This window comes from Mastigoproctus giganteus, chromosome 7 (assembly GCF_048544385.1).
Source record: "Mastigoproctus giganteus isolate SK-2022 chromosome 7, ASM4854438v1, whole genome shotgun sequence".
Classification (NCBI taxonomy): Eukaryota; Metazoa; Arthropoda; class Arachnida; order Uropygi; family Thelyphonidae; genus Mastigoproctus; species Mastigoproctus giganteus.
The window spans coordinates 104,692,048-104,710,172 of NC_143581.1; the positions used below are offsets into that span (position 1 = coordinate 104,692,048).

The following is an 18,125-nucleotide window of genomic DNA, read 5'->3' on the forward strand; positions in this document are numbered from 1 at the left end:
TCAATTTGAATTTATGCCCTCTCAGGTGATTATTCTGAGCTAGAGGAAGAATCCCATCAGCATTGAGCATGCTCAAACCATTCAAGGCTTTATACACCTCTATCAGATCACCTCGCTGGTGCCTAGTCTCCAGACACTGTAATTTGCAAAACTTAAGCCTTTCTTCGTAAGAGCACCCCTTTGTTCCATTCACTAATCTTGTTGCCCTTCTCTGTACTCGTTCCAGCAGCTCTACATCCTTCTTGAAATGAGGCCTCCAGACCTGTATACAGTACTCTAGGTGTGGCCTGACCATTGCCTTATACAAGGGAATAATCACCTCCTTATCCCTGCTGGAAAAATTCCTGTATATCATTCACAATACTCCATGAGCTACTCTTGCAGCCCGTCTGCACTGCTCAGAACTTCATATCTGCCTGCACAACCACCCCCAAGTCCCTTTCATTCTCTACCACTGTCAGTGTAGTACCACAGAGTTGATATGTTGCTCTGGGGTTGCTGTTTCCCATGTGTAGTACTTTACATTTGTAAATGTTAAACTTCATTTGCCACCTCTCAGCCCATCTGCTCAACCTTTCCAGATCCTGTTGCAGCAGCATAGTGTCAGTAGTGTCCTTGACAAACCTGCCTACCTTTGTATCGTCTGCAAACTTGGACATTAAACTTGATATACCATCATCAATATCATTTATAAATACAGAAAACAATAATGGACCCAACACTGAGACCCGAGGGACTCCACTAATAACATTAGTCCACGATGAGCAGTGTCCATTGATTACCACTCTCTGTCTTCTCCCCCTCAACCACCCCTTTATCCATAGCAGCAATTTGCCTCCAATGTCACACTGCTCCAATTTGTGTAGCAGTCTTCCATGTGATTCCATGTCATTTCCAACATCTTCTTTAACGGCAGGTAATGTACTATCCATTTACCCACTTGTGCATGTATTGTAGTTTCATTGACGGGGCTACTTTTTCGTGACTCATCCTGTATAATGAATGGTACTTTCATTATATTTAATACTTCATATTTCATATATTTCATTACATATGGGAGGCACCAATCCTAGATTAAAGTATTAATTGTGTGGTACCGCACTCAGGGTAGTGGACAATGAAAAAAACCATGCAAGTAATTGTGTAGTCAGATAAGAAATTCTCTGAGCAGTGCAGATAGGCTGTTAGGACAGCTCATGGGGATTTGTTAATGATATACAGGAATTTTGTCAACAGGGATTTCCTCTAAATGACCTTTAAGCTGTTCTAAATCCGTAGATTTTCAAATTCCCAAACTATTAGTGAAATATGAGGGAGTGGGAATTTTCCTTCTATCCTGCTTCTCTTCCCTTTGCCTATTTATCTACCCCCCATGCATTGAAATATGGCAATGGAACGTGCCAGGCCTATATATACAGCCTTCGACATGTGCTTGCTTCTCCTTGAAGACGATATAGATGAAAAGCTCCCATCAAGCTTCGGGTAATCTTCTCCCATTATACTTTTCATTATTCACCATGCATGGATTTAGAGTAAAAGCTTGTTTTAATTCCTTTGTCTTGTTGCAAGGTTCTTCCCTTCCTTTAAGCAGGTCTTTGAAACAGTTTCCATCTGTTCTGATTACATCTTACATGGATGCAGTTATTCCTGGAAAATATCTCAGGTAAGAGATTTCCTGACTTAAAATATAATCTTAATATCCCATTTATTATACAGCAGACTCTCGATTTACCGGGATCAGATAACTGTGACACCTCAAGACTCCAAATTAAAAAAAAAAAAAAAAAACCCACAGAAATCATAACATTCAAGTAATAACTAGAATAGGTATAAACTGATGTTTTGCAAGTCGTAAATAAACGACAAGAAGTGGCATTATAAGTTGTCATTGGGAGATTAGTGTACCCATTATCTTGCTGTCTTCACAACCGCCGCTAAAAAAAAAAAAAAAAAAACCCAGAGACTAAATGTTTAGTTTGTTTTAGTGAATTTGCATTGATTGTTGTGTTCCCTCATACCGCAAAAGGACAAATTTTTTTTCATTATTTATGTCAGGGATATCAGAATTTTTTTTTATACTAACTATTTTTTTATTTATTTTTTTGTTTGTTTTTGTTTAGAAATCCCAAAAGTGATGAGCAGACACAAGAGTTGTGCTTTCAATTAAACAAAAACTTGAAAACAGTGTATCTGTTAAATTTATAACCAACATTATAATGTTGGTCACCAAACCATATGCAACACTAAGAAAATGACCCCCAGGGGCTCACATCTGGTGAGTATGGGCTTGGCACACCCAGGGTCCTGAGCTGGATATCATCATTCTTCTCTTTCTTGGTGATTCCTTTCTACTTACTCACTCTCTCTCTCTCTCTCTCACTCACGGTCAGGGTAATAGGGAATATTTTTTTTTTTTTTTTTTGGCCGGTGCAGCATAAGCCTCAGGCTTCCTTGCACCATATGGCTAATAATAATAATAACTTGCACATCCTTTCTCGCACCAACCTACAGCCATACTGATCACAGGTAAATACCTATATACCTGTGATCAGTATGGCTGATCACAGGTAAATACCTATATACTTTTTTATATTTACTCTGATGTATACCTGTCGGACTTTGGATCTCAATCCTAGTTTGCAGCTAATAATAATCCAAAATTTAAAACTAAAGTTAAATAAAAATTAACAATTACAGTTTATAAAATTTATCTGATTTACTTGAATTATTAACATAGGACATCCATAACTTAACATGAGTACTTACAATGCAAAACTGTTATTGAGACCACAGAAACAGATATGCCCTTGACATTCTTTTAGTATGGCTATCTATCTGCTCAAAGACCCCCCGAGGAAGTAGCAGAGAGACGGCCATGTGAAAGAAAATCAGATTCCTATTTTATTTATATATATATATATATATAGGCATAGCCACTGAAATCCTTGGAAATTAGGTGGTGGAGCCTGACTTGCCTCCTCATAGCAAAGTGTGGCCAACAATGGGTCCCAATAGGGACCCAACAGCTAAATGGTCAGAGAAACAACAGAACATAACACTACACAACAAACCATTCCCCAAACACTTTTTAAATCTCTGGCCTCCACAGAGTTCTGGGTGATTTACAAAGAATACAAAGTGGAGATGGAGGAAACCCCTGGTGCCGTCAGACAACTAATACACTTTGCACTAACTGTGGCTATCCCGGCTGTCTTGGACAAGTGCGACCTAAGAGCCTGTGAGCATGCCGCACGTCCAAGGCCGCCACCCCATAGCGACGAGACAATATCTACCGCTTACATCCCATCTTACCGTAGTGCTTCATATTGCATTTCTAAGATCTTATGTAAGTATAAGATAAAGTGCCTACAACTTTCCAGGAACTCTAACTTTCTTTAGTGTCACTTGGGTGACATTCAAGTCACTGTGTAAAAGTCTGACACCCGTTTCAGACTTTTACACAGTGGTGCGATATACCGCATTACATGCCATGATTGTGGCAGCTGCGATGTGGAAGAAACTGCCAGAAGGCTCCAGGACTGCCTCTCAAACATGAGAGGGCCATTTGATTAGCCGATTCTGCACACTCTGCAGTTTGAGAGCATTATTGGTAGATGCAACATGACCTCAATCCCAGATGTGATACCAAGGTGGTTGACCAATCCCAACACTACTATCAACGACGGGGGCCTGAGTCACAGCACATATCTGGTTGTTATAGCGTATTTAACCGCAATAAAGACGTGCGGCTAAACCCAATCATGGAGTCTGTAGTGTTATAACATGACAAATGCTGGATTGGTCCTTGAGGTTGTCACAGACGTTCTTTCAGATATGCTAGACAAGATGTACTTGCTACCTGGGAGTCTAAAACACTGATGGAACTGATATTTGGGTGATATTCAAGTCAAGTGGAACCAATTTCGGCAAATTCCAGACAGTCTGTGACAGCCAAAACCTCTGTTTGCACCTTCACGATGGTGGGACTGTTGGTGACTACCCAGGTGTGAACCAATGTAAGCAGAGTTTGAGGTGTGACACCCACACCACATGGAGGAATCTGTGTTACCAGGCAATACTAGATGGTAGATGACTCTCATCATCTGGTGCAATACCACCACTTTCCTTATTGGAAGCTTGAAGTGGTGGAACCCATGTTTAGTCTTCAGAACTAAGTTCCGGTCAACCCATCTCTTCCATCATGCAGTATGCGTGATGACTTTTGAGGTTATGATGAACATCATGGAGAGATCCAATCTTCCTTACATTTTGTGAGTACAGCTCCCAAATGGTGTTCGCAGGCTGGCCGCTAGTTTGTGCACTGGACCGAACCTAATGTTAACTCTTTAGAAGGCTTCTGGATAACCTTGCTACCTCTATTATGCCAGATAGTGACTGGAGGGAGTCCGGGTAGTGTGTATTCCGGGAGGGGTGGAACATTATCAAAGCCACATTACGTCAAGGATCTGGGTACATTCTTACCATGTGTATGTCATATATCCAAAAATTTCAGAACTTCATACAGCATGTACATCCACCCCCAACTTTTTCTTACTTAGTTAGTGATTTGGTTTTTAGGAGCATTAGCAACTAAGGCCATATTGCTCCGGGATATGCGGTGGTCATTCCCTGACCTTTCTGCATCCTCCGTATTTGGTGGTGGTGGTGGCGGGCTCGAACCCCGGTCTAATCAGGAAGCGTGTGTTACGCACTGCTGCTCCTTCCCACCTGGCTACGGAGGTGCCCTTTTCTTACTAATGAATACACTATAAATTGTCAAACTAATAGAGAAAGCTTATCTCCAAAAACATCTAAACCTCCCAAACACTTACTAGTTCCTTTCACAAATATAGTGGTCTCAATTCTAATCTCAACGATGTACATTTCCACTTGCAGTCAGCCAAACCCCATGTACTTTTTCTGACAGAATCTCAGTTATCAGTTGATTCAACTACTGCTCATCTCAGTTACCCTAATTATTCGTTGTATGATTCCTTTTCCCTCAAAGGTGGTACTTGTGCATATGTCTGTTCTGATATTCCCTGTCAGAGACTTGGTAATTTGGAATCTCCTCTTTTCGATCTTCTCTGGCCTAAAATCTCATTATTTCATTGTGTCAAATTCACCTGTTGTCTCTATTGTTCTCCCAACTCCACTAATCACTTGGAGCTCTCTTCTCTGGCTTAAAATCTCATTATTTCATTGTGTCAAATTCCTGTTGTCTCTACTGTTCTCCCAACTCCACTAGTCACTTGGAGCTCTCTGACTTCCTCTCTTTGCAACTTGACTTTCTCCAGTCCAGTGTTTCCTAACAGTGAAGTAATTTTCCTTGGTGATATTAATGTTCCAGCTGGCTTCCGTTTTCTAGTCACATCGACCCAGCTGGTTGAGATGCTGAACCTTTTGCAATTACTAATGACCTTGCACAGATTGTTCATTTACCTACAAGGATACCAGACAATCCTAACGATGCAGCCAACACACTTGATCTTTTTCTCACAAACGACACTTCTAAGTACACGCTCGAAGTGAGGGGTCTTTTAGGCACCTCAGTTCACAACTTGGTGATTGTCTCTTCTCCAATGGAGCCTTTATCTCATGGCTATTTCCAACCTCGTATTGTTTGGCATTACAAGAATGCAAAATGAAATGACCTGCAAGATTTCTTTTCTTCTTTTCCTTGGTTGGATTACTGTTTCAAAACTTCTGATGTCAACGTTTGCTCATATTGTGTCAGTGAAATTATTCTAGTAGGAATGGAATCCTTTATTCCACACTCCACTTTAAAATCTCGTCCTTTATCTAAACCTTGGTTTTCCAATAAATGTGCTAAGGCTGTTCAAGAGAAGAAAGCTGCATATCATAATTGGCTTGTTTCCAATTCTTCAGTATCATTTTCTGCCTACACCAAAGCTCGCAACAATTGTAAAGCAGTTATTAATCAGTCCATATTAGATTTTGAACAGGCTAAGAGTATTAAACTTTGTTATTGCCCTAATGGTAGCGGAGCATTCTGATCTCTTGCCAAAGCTATTCTACTGGGTGCTTTTGCCCATCTCTGCTCCGCCCTCTGTCTAAACCAGATGGTTCTGTTGTCACTTCAGCCAAGGATAAACCTGACCTGCTATCATCCCATTTTTCTTCCAACTCATGTATTAATGATCTTGGTAAAACACTTCCCACCATTTACAACACGCTCCATTCAATGCCTTCACGCTTGATCTTTTTTGTGGTCTTCCGTCAAAAGGAAGTCAGAAGAATTTTGACAAATCTTGATGCTAAGAAAGCTCCAGGTCCTGATGATATTTCTCCACTTGTTCTCAAAACCGGTGCTCCTGAACTTATTCCTGTTCTTTGGCACCTTTTTTCACTTCCTTATTCCAAAGGTGTTTTTCCTTCTGGTTGGAAATTTGCTCATATCTAGCCAGTTCCTAAAAAGGGTGACAAACCCCTTCCTTCCAATTATCATCCCATTGCAATTACTTCTTTTCTTTGTAAAGTAATGGAGAAATCAATTAACCGCCAATTCTTAAACTACCTAAAAACCTTCCGTCCGATCAACGATCGCCAGTATGGATCAGTGTTGATCCACTGGTGATATTCTAGCTTATGTTACTCATTTATTGACAAATGCAATGGAAAAGTTCAGTGAAACACTAGCAGTTGTTCTTGACATCTCTTTTCCCAGAAATACTCTGCCACAGCAGACCTCGCATAGTTAGCAGTCTTGATAGCGGTCGTGTGTTCTCCCAGACGGTCCTTTAAACGTCGCCCCGTTTCCTCCACATAACACTCCTCACAATCCGGGCACTTAACCTCATAGACCACATTGCTAGTATGGTCCTGGGCTACGGGATCTTTAACTTGAGATATCACTGTGTGCAACCTCCAACCCGGAAGTTGCACACAGCGGGTCTGGCACTCCTGCAGTGCCCGTACAATGCGTTCTGAAAGGCCCGGATAGTAAGGAATGTATGCAGTAGCCACAGGGGCTGTTGTTGTTGTTATTTGGTTTTTAGGAGCATTAGCAACTAAGGCCATATTGCTCCGGGATATGCGGTGGTCATTCCCTGACCTTTCCGCATCCTCCGTATTTGGTGGTGACGGGCTCGAACCCCGGTCTAATCAAGAAACATGTGCTACACACTGCTGCTCCTTCCCACCTGGCTACGGAGGCGCCTCCACAGGGGCAGGTGACTCCCTACGATTGGACTCAGCCCTATAAATATATTTGTCCAAGACCCTCTGGGGGTATCCACATTTCCTCAGGTCTGCCGTGACTCTGCAAATTTCCATTTCTTTTTCATCAGGGGTACTACAGTGGGTCCCCACCCTATTCAACAATGCCCTGGCTACACTGTTCTTATGATGATAAGCCTGTGCTGAGCTGTAATGAACAAATTGGCCACGGCACATAGGCTTTCTATAGATCGTTGTTTTTAATCTAGCCCATTGCTAACCAAGACATCCAGAAACGGGAGGGACCCAGCTTCTTCCACCTCCGAGGTAAATTGTATAAATGTGGAGAAGCTGTTGAATAAATTGAGCACCTCATCTTCCTTTCCCTTTTTTAAAGTATTGAGCCTGGGTCCAAAGTTTGCTTTGGTACCTGCCAGGCCTCACATTGCAGAGATAGCCATGGGAGTGGAAAAAGCTATCAACAAGCTACCTGTTACCCAAGCTGATGAGATACAGGTCAGGGTTGTGGCTATTTTGAGTCAGACCAGGACAGCACATTCTAATCTCAGTCACATACAATGAAAGAGCATTAAGACAACTTAGAAAAGATGAGGATATCATAATGTTACCTGCCGACAAAGGCAGATCCACAGTGGTACTGAATAAGGATGATTATTGTGCAAAAGTTCTGGATCTTTTACAGGATAGCAACATATATAAAGTTACCCATCGAAATCCGTTAGCTGGTTTGGAGAGACAAGTCAACAACATCATACAGGGATGGCATAAGGCTGGTAAAATAACTAAAGAAGTTTATTGGTCTCTTCATGCCTCAGGTTGTCGATTACCCCAGTTCTATGGCCTCCCAAAGACGCACAAGGTGGGCATTCCGTTGAGACCTATAGTATCATTTGTGGGTAGTCCCACTTATGACTTATCTGGGTTTTTAGCTGGAGTCATTTCTCCTATAGTGGGATGCTCCAGTTTAGTAATCAGGAATAGCAAGGAATTTGTGAACTTTATAAGAAGCCAATCTATAGGTGAAGATGAATTTATGATTTCGTTTGACGTGGTATCTTTGTTCACATGTATCCCCATTGAACATGGGGTGCATTGTGTAAGATTGGCCTTGGAACGGGTGCTACATCTTCACTAAGCATTGATGATATTTGTAAAGGCGTTTAATTTTGCCTCGCAAGCACTACTATGGTTTTTCAAAAAGTTATGTATAAGCAGGTCCATGGCACGGCCATGGGTTCCCCCATCAGTGCCATCATGGCCAATTTGGCAATGGAGGAACTGGAAACTAGGGTTTTTCATCAGTTGGATTTCCCCATGCGTGAGTGGAGGAGATATGTGGATGATACGTTCACCATTTTAAAAAAGGGAAAGGAAGATGAGGTGCTCAATTTACTCAACAGCTTCTCCACATTTATACAATTTACCTCGGAGGTGGAAGAAGCTGGGTCCCTCCCGTTTCTGGATGTCTTGGTTAGCAGAGATGGGTCTAGATTAAAAACAACGATCTACAGAAAGCCTATGTGCCGTGGCCAATTTGTTCATTACAGCTCAGCACAGGCTTATCATCATAAGAACAGTGTAGCCAGGGCATTGTTGAATAGGGTGGGGACCCACTGTAGTACCCCTGATGAAAAGGAAATGGAAATTTGCAGAGTCACGGCAGACCTGAGGAAATGTGGATACCCCCAGAGGGTCTTGGACAAATATATTTATAGGGCTGAGTCCAATCGTAGGGAGTCACCTGCCCCTGTGGCTACTGCATACATTCCTTACTATCCGGGCCTTTCAGAACGCATTGTACGGGCACTGTGGGAGTGCCAGACCCACTGTGTGCAACTTCCGGGTCGGAGGTTGCACACAGTGATATCTCAAGTTAAAGATCCCGCCGTAGCCCAGGACCATACTAGCAATGTGGTCTACGATATTAAGTGCCCAAACTGTGAGGAGTGTTATGTGGGGGAAACGGGGCGATGTTTAAAGGACCGTCTGGGGGAATACACGACCGCTATCAAGACTGCTAACTATGCGAGGTCTGCTGTGGCAGAGCATTTCTGGGAAAAGTAGCACCGGATCTCACCTGAAGATGCGGTCATTACTGACCGCGCCCATGGATTTTGGGAACGCAAGTGGCTCGAGAGCTTGGGAATCGGTTCATCCAGTCACAATACTATTAATAGGGACAGGGGGACCCGTTTACACCCCCTGTTTGAGGCAGTTGTCGTCAGAAGGGATGACCGGTTCTGTTTGACACGATTCCGAGCCACTTCTTTTTCCAATACGCGCATGGAGAATGTAGATCATGTGTCTGATGACTACGTGCATGAGTGCCATGGACCTGCTACTTAAGGATGTGTCTTAGCACTAGTAGTATGCTGTTGAAGAAGGAGACGGCAGTCTCAGAAAGCTCCAGGTTTCATTGTTTTATCGCTTTTAACCCAGTTTATTTTAGATAATTTTACTGCTTTTAACTATATTGTATCTATATTTTAATCTTTACTGTATTTTATTTTATTTACACTTTACTGTATATTATTTTATTTTATTTTATTTTATATTAAATTTTCAGTTTAATTTCTTGGCTGGTGTTTACCATTAATTATTATAGTATGGAATTTCCCAGCCCCATAGGCCTGTTTGTAGATATAGCTCTTTCCTCAATTTGAATTTATGCCCCCTTAGGTTCGTAATCTGAACAAGTTGAAGAATCCCATCAGAATTCAGTGTGCTAAACCCATTCAAGGCCTTATACACCTCAATCAAATCAGCTTGCAGGTGCCTAGTCTCCAGCTGCTGCAATTTGCAGAACTTAGGCCTCTCTTGGTAAGAGGATCCCTTTATTCCACTCACCAATCTTGTTGCCCTTCTCTGTACATGCTCAAGCAAATCTACATTCTTCCTAAAATGAGGTCTCCAGACCTGTACGCAGTACTCAAGGCGTGGCCTGACCATTGCCTTATACAGAGGGACAATCACCTCCTTTTCTCTGCTAGCAAAATTCCTATATAATATTGACAAAACCCCATGACCTGCCCTGGCAGCCTGTCTGCATTGCTCAGAAAACTTCATATCTGACTGCACAATTACTACTAGGTCTTTTTCATTTTCTACCACCTTAAGTGTAGTACCACACGGTACGTTTCTCTGGGGTGTTGAGGTTGATTACAGTTGCGTGCAATACAAGCTTGCAAAAGAAAAAGAGAAGGTTAAATTCGGTTCCTTGGACTCAAACTTTAACAGAATTAAGAAATAATGTGAAAACTACCAGGTGGGGCATGCAACAATCCAAAAGAAATAACCAAAGACAGGAGAAGATTACTCATCTTGTTGAATTATACAAGTCAGCTCGGAGATCTTACTTTAATCAAAAAAATCATGACAGGAATGGGATCGTTTGGTTCAGACAATTGTGCACAAAGAGCCATGGGGGATGTATTATAAAACTGTTATGGAAAAACTTCACCCTCCTGAAGTTATTTTCCTCAATCACAACTGAAAACGTACTCTTATGTGGAATGACTCCATGGGCACAATTTTGGATGAAATTATCCTCAAGAATAATTCTGTGGATTCCTATCCAGAATACACAGAGCAGACACTGATGAGGTTTGCACAAATTACTTACGCTGGACCTTCGCACGAGGACCCTTTTACTGAATTTGTGACTTTTGAGGCCAACTCTACTATACATGATGATAAATGTCCTGGACTGGACCTGTTAGAAGTGGCTGTGTTAAAAAGAGTGGACAGTGCACCCCCAACTATTCATCACCTTGGTGAATACTTGTGTTGTAGATGGTTACTTCCCAAAACAGTGGAAGCAGGCCAACCTCAAAATTTTACTCAAAAATCTTGAGGAGATTGTAAATTTGTCTTCTTCTTATAGACCCATAACACTTCTTCCTACCCTTGGATAAGTCCTTGAGAAACTTATTATCAGATTTAACAATTATTATTTGGGTAAAAATTTACAGGCAGATAGGCAAAACGGCTTCCATAGCCGAGTAGTCAGGAGCAGGAGTGCAGTAGCACACGCTCTTTGAGACAGGGGTTCAAGCACCTGACTGCTGAATATGGTTGATCTGCCAACCTGCATTGGACCTGCGTGGCAGATTATGGTCCATTTCCCTCAGGCTGAAGTTTTACTTTTATACCATTTGGTTTTACTAAAAATAAATGTACAACTGATGCTATTAGGTATGCTTTAGATCTGGTCACTGCCTCTAATTCTAATTACGTTGTTGGCCTCTTTGTGGACTTCAAAGGGGACTTTGACACCTTGTGGTGGCAAATCGTCCAAGGTTCTGAGAAGCCAGGATCTCTGCACCACAGGTTAACCACATACTACTTTCAGGACCTCAGTCTTGTGGTTTCTGCTGGTTCCTGCCAAATTACTAGGAATGTTACTAAAAAAGCTGCCCTCAGGGAATGTAAGGAACATTACTAGAGAGGCTATTCTAGTTTCTGGGAATTCTAGACGGAAACAAGAACACATATCAAATGAAGTCTTTTCGGACCATTTTACCTGGTGCCAGATGCACAAATTGGAAATCCCACTTCAAAAACAAAACAGATGTTATTAAAGGGAAATTTAAATGTAAATCGGTACCTCCTAACATTAAATTAAATAACTAATAAATTAAATTGGAATGTAACTACAAGTACTTGGGTGTCATATTAGATGACAGGTTAAATTTCATTTCACACGCAAGGTATATCCTGCATAAAATAAAAGTTCTAACAGGAATGATAGTTAGAATTAGTAAATCTGTTTGGGGCATTAAATTAAACACACTGAAATAATACTACAAATGTGTGTTTCGCTCCATCATCTACTATGCTACAGGCATTTGGGGATATCAAATTTATCATTCTTCAGTTAAAAAGTATCTCTTGCAAGCACAGAGATTCTTTCCTTTGGTCACTTCTCGAAATTGCAGGACAGTGTCCACCATTACTCAGGTTGTTTGTGGTAGAATTCCTATACATTTTGAAGTAATAGCTCACTATGTACTTTACATTCGATGAAAAAACATACCAGCAAGAATAGACCATTATATTATTGACATAAATGTATCTGAAAAACTAGATATGTCTCGTATTAAAAATGAATGTTTACAAGCTTGGCTGACAGAATGGTCTGCTGCCCCTTTGGGGAGAGTGACTTATAAATTTTTCCCCATGTCTTTGAAAGTAGTAAACAAACTAATTGGTTCTGTCCTGGACTCAACACATTATTCTTACTGACAGGACAAGGGAATGTTTATCATAAATTACATGCTTTGGGTTTAGCAGCCTCTCCTTTGTGCCCTTGATAAAACTATAGAACATATGCTTTTCGAGTGTAATTTTTATGCAGACTTGAGGAATCAAATGCAAATTTTACTGAGGTGTATAGCTCTGAGAATATGGATCAATTAGTGGCAAATAAAGAGAACTTTCTTGCCCTAGTCATTATGCTGATCAACAAAGAAAACGTATTTTGAGTAATAATTAGATATTTAGTCTGATGGCTAAATTCTTCTGTATGGAAGAAGTTTCTCAGCATTGTGGATTTGCTGAGTTTGATTACTTGTTACAATTGTTATAACTTTTATGGTAATTACTGTAATTTAGTTGATAATTAAATGAAATTGCAAGGTAGCAATTTCGTCCCTGGCCTTGCACTGTTTACTCACAGCTGGAGGGTATATATATATGTACATAAGGCTGTCAATTGTTATCTATTTAAGTCTGTCAATTGTCACCTATAAATCAGGTGGTGATTTTATCTTCACAGTCAGATTATATACTTGTAAGAACCAATGCTGTCTTATGATTCAAAACACAAATATACTGATTTATGCTTGTTTCACATTGCTACAGGCTGCTCAGCGTGCTGATCACTAACTGCTTAAAACTGCTAGATGTCTAAATTATTGTTAGTTTGTCTCTCAGGGACTGTGTTTGAGTGATATTGTTCCATCACCAATGCATGGTTTTATAATGGACTGTGTCTAATTGGGCTTTATTCCCATTGCAGAGCCTTCGGCATGCTAACCACTCTGGTTTGGTTTGGGACTTACATCGAACAGAGTTGTACTTGGACCTATCATAGACGTTAACTGAAAGTGACTGTATACTATCCTAAGAACTGACACTGAGTGTAGTTGTACTACCAATTGCTTGTACTGATTGGTGAAAAATTTTAACTAAGACCTTTTTAAAGATGTCAAGTCTGCCGCTACGTTCACAGTGAGTGCTACTATAGTTATTTTAATGTTTTATTAAGACCTTTATAAAATGTATCTCTGCCATCGCAATAGCAGGATGTGTGATCATTATCTGGCACCTATTTGAGTAGGTGTCTTAGTTATTTAAAAACTTGATGTACTTATTTTGTCCTAATGGCCAATGATTGTGTTGGTTTCCTCTAATTGTTTCTTCTTGTTACTAATTAAATTGTATATACCTTCACATTTGACTATAGTCATTATGGTGCTTTTCTATAATATCCTTAACTGTTTAGCTAATATTTTAAATGCTTTGACATAGAAAAAAAATTTTCTATTGGTTTAACATACTTTTTTATCCATAACATAAGTTTTGTTATGAATACAAAGTTAAAATATGGTTTGTTAACCGGGTTAGTTTGCTGGTCTTCTTTCTAATTTTCATTTTCCATTGGAGTCTCTTCCTTCTCAACTTTCTATCCTCTTTTTCTCTTCCCTCCCTTTCTCCCCTACTACTCCCACTTATTCCTGTTTCAATTCTCAACTGAAACAGGAATTTGAGCTTTCAGGTAATCCCTGGAAGCTCCAATAAGGGTCTGTTGTACAGACCAGGTGTCCCTCGCTCCTGACTCCCAAAACACTAATTTGGATCAAATGTAATTTGATCCAAAACACTAATTTGGATCAAATGTCACTATTTCTAGGATAGTTTGAGGAATAAGACTGGATGCTATGTTGGATCCAACAAAAATCCCAAATCCCTTATGTGAAACAGAAGAATAGAATTACTTGGGATTTTGTGATCTACATGGTATAGTTTCTTACCCTAGCAGATACTTAGGGATTTAGATAAGTTTCCTATAAGAAAACACCAAAGAATCATTTGCTGAAGTAAATCTGCTAGATCATCTGTATTGCCACAGAAGCCTGTGAGATAGCAGATTTAACTGAATAATACAGGGTTGTTAAAATTAAAGTATCCCTATGTAGAGGGCTCTGGAGCAAGTTCTAAGGCTCGTACTGAAGAGAAATTTGGACAACAGGTACAGTAAAGAATGCACTCGCCATTTATTGGAAAAAAGACATTAGTTACAAAATTTGTCACTGTATGGCGCTGTGGCAATACAAATCACTTGAACAGCACTACAATTGTTCAATGTGTTCTCCATTTTGGTCAACAGTTTCCATTTGAAGAACAGCATTTTCTAGCAGAACTTAACATGTCAACTGCAATAGCCAGCACATGACGTCTAATGCTGTCCTTCAGATCTGCCAGAGTTTGACATCTGTCCCGATACACCTGGTTCTTGAAAAAACCCCACAACCAGAAGTCGCACGGGGTGAGGTCTGGTGATCATTGTGGCCAAGATGTTTGGAAACGGCTGATGACCTTCATCTGTAAGGTGTTGCCTTAGCAATCTCTGGACACAACAGTGGATGTGGGGTGGTGCACCATCTTGCATGAATATGGTATCCTGAAGGCACCCATGTTGTTTCAGCTATGGTATTGTGAAATTTGCCAACGTTTCATAATATCGCTGTCCAGTGACGGAGCAGGTGTGGGGTCCAGTCGGTGTTACCTGTTCAAAAAAATATGGCCCAATCATGAATGTTGCCATAAATTCACATCACACTGTTACTTTTGGAGAATGCAATGGGATCTCTCGGACAACTCGAGGGTTTTTTGTTGCTCAAATGTGACAGTTGTGCATATTCACCAAGGATGTTCCATGGCCAAGTGATATCCACTGTCATTCGTGCCTGAACCAAAGTATGTATGTGAAATGAATATCTGCATCACCATGTTTTAGCTGCTGTAGCATGTGCATCTTGTAAGGATAGTACAGCAAGCAACATCCGAAGTTGTTGCTGTACCCCCCCCCCCCCTCCTGTCATATAAATTAATCAGGACAACAAATCAGTATGATTCTAAATTTATTTCAATACAGTCACAAAACTAAAGCGGTAACTATTGAAATAAGGAAAATCATTTTCAGGTTGCCTTATCACTGCGATATTTTAGACAGTAACATTTCACATTCTCTACATATTCTTGGGAAAAAGTCATATATGTAATTTAATGCAATATGAGATATTCAAATTATAAGGTCTCCAAATTTCTATCTCACAAAATACAGGATAGAGCAATGAAAATTATTTTTCAATATAACCTCCTAGAAAGAACACACACTTCATACATCTTTTCTTCCAAACAGTGGGCCTTAATTGGATCTGCAAGAAGTACACAAAATGTTCATGTACTCCATGCAAATCCAAGTCCATAAGCCACTATAACAGGCCTGGTCATGCAAAACAGTGCTGAATTGTTTATTCATTGATAACGAGGTGTTTCCAATTCCAACATTTGTTATCCAACATTTCAATAAAAGCAAGTTAATCTATTATGTTATATAAAGTGGTGGCTTCATTTAATTCTTTCTCATACCATGGCTTTCAACATTCACATCACAAGCACCTCTCATCCTGACACAAACGCAAATATATAGTGTACCTGATTTTACCTGAACCCCACAGTACCTGAACACAAAAGTGGTAGCCCACAAACTATTGTTCAGATTTATTAAACAGTGGCACTACACTGAATAAGTAGTTTTGCCATACATGGGTTCAGTAATAATAAATTCTTTATCAGAAGTTCGTGACTACTTAATACCTCTTTTCAATCAGGTTCTACAGAAGAAGAAAAATAAAATACATCTCAAATAGCAAGAGTCAAAAAGTCATTATGTTCTCCCAAACTATAGTTTCTTTTGCATCTCATTTCACTTGGGTTCAATACCCATTACAATTCTTCATCCACAAAAACTTTTTCAATTTAATTATGTTCTACTCCTCATCTGAAATTTAATAAAAAGTGATTTTATAAAAATTTAATAAAATTGACTTTAAAAGGAAATATATTCAAGCATGAACTTTATTATAGGCTAACCAACTAACCTTTGGACTACTTCGCAGAAGTTCTATTTCTTCATCACTCTTCTTACTTAACATACTTCGGTAATGGCTAAAGTTTTGAAACTATTATATAGTGGAGAGAAACATGCATTTAACACTTCAGCAGACTTTTATTTAAAAAAAATTTCAGAAATATATTAACACAATCTATAATGGACATTTTAAACTACAAATATTTATTACACATCTAATATTTTTCTCAATTTTTCACTACACATATTAAACCCTTTTTTTGGGTTTAATATGTGTAGTGAAAAATTTACAAGTAGGACAGTGTGTCTTTTATGTATCAACTGAGCAAGCTGGTACCAACTTCTTCCATCTCGTGTTGTGAAGGAATCTTACCATGATTTATCTTATTATTGCACTATGCTTTAAATAAAATGTACTGAAATGACTGTTAGATACCAACAGAAAGGCATCTAACAGTCATGAAATATTTCATACAAAGTGAATATTTTTCATCACTAAGGGTTGTCACACTAATGAAGGTCTCCAAAAATGGCTAGAAACACAACATACAGGCATTCATTTTAAATAAATAGCACTTTTTACATAAAGTACATATTGCAATACAGAGATATACTCATTGTGAAAGAATGAGTATATCTCTGGGTTAATGTCAAAGTTCTTCATCCACAGTGAGATTGTCTTAAAAACGGCATTTAAAGTACAGTTACGTTCCTGAGAAATGTCGCGAATACCGAAAACGTGAATACTGAGTTATGGCTCCCATAGTAATAAAGGGGTTCCGTTCCAAAGTATGAAATGTATAAGAAAAACTAGTCTAAAATTTTGTCTATGAATGTATTATATGTACCTTCATAATATGACTATGTACATAGACAGTACTTAGTGAAATGCAAGAATATGGCATCGAAATGAAAATAAGAAACAATTTAATATTAAATGTAATATTTATTAGAAATTTCAAACAAATCTTTCAAACCAGCGCTTTTGCTTGCTAGCAAAAAAAAAAACATCACGCCAGTGCTATCACCAGTTTCGCTAAAGTGTTGATAAAGGAGTTTTGCCTTTTCGTGAATGATGAGTGAACTTAACGGAATTTTATTTTGAGTTTGGTCTTCTATCCACAGATTTAAAGCTTTTTCCATTTTTTATAATTTAACATCACGAGTTACAGAGCAAATTTTTTTAAGCAATTAGCGCGTTTTCACGGACACTACGGCGGATTTTTTCTTCCGATTTCTTGATTGATCGTACCGTTGACTCATTGATTTTTTAATGTTTTGCCACTGAGGAGACAATTTCACCATTAGAAATTTTGTCTAATAACTCAATTTTATTCGCTAATGTCATCACCTTCTTTGATATTTTCACATTTCTCTTTTTATTCGTATGTAGTCATATTTTTGTAGGGGTTAGAAAGAACTTGTCCACAATAAAGTCACTTTCTTCCGTTAATACACTCGAAAAAGTCTGTTTTACACTGCAAAACGGTAGATTTATCATTTTTGTAAGCATATCATTTTTAAATTGATAAATTTATTCAATTTATAAACATAAAAATTAAAAGCAAACGACGAAACCTTCCATGACAAACGCATAGCACATACTGAACAAGGATTAGCGAGAAACATCCACGCTCGCGTTTTTGTCACCCCTCTTCCCCCACCCACTGAGCGCTGTTTTGACCGGGAAAGATAATTTTAGCCACGCCCATGTTTTTTATGGCGGAAAATATTCACGGCGCTTTAAAATTCACATTTTTTTAGGTTT

At 39.3% G+C, this 18,125-nt stretch overlaps 1 protein-coding gene across 1 annotated transcript in view; it reads right to left on the reverse strand.

Annotated features, from left to right (window-relative positions):
* eIF3l (eukaryotic translation initiation factor 3 subunit l) overlaps window positions 1-18,125 on the reverse strand; it is a 425,669-nt gene that overhangs the window by 262,941 nt on the left and 144,603 nt on the right. The window contains exon 8 of the mRNA XM_090377051.1: window positions 16,368-16,448. Within this exon, the coding sequence (XP_090233177.1) occupies window positions 16,368-16,448 (81 nt within the window). The remainder of the gene's footprint in view (window positions 1-16,367; window positions 16,449-18,125) is intronic.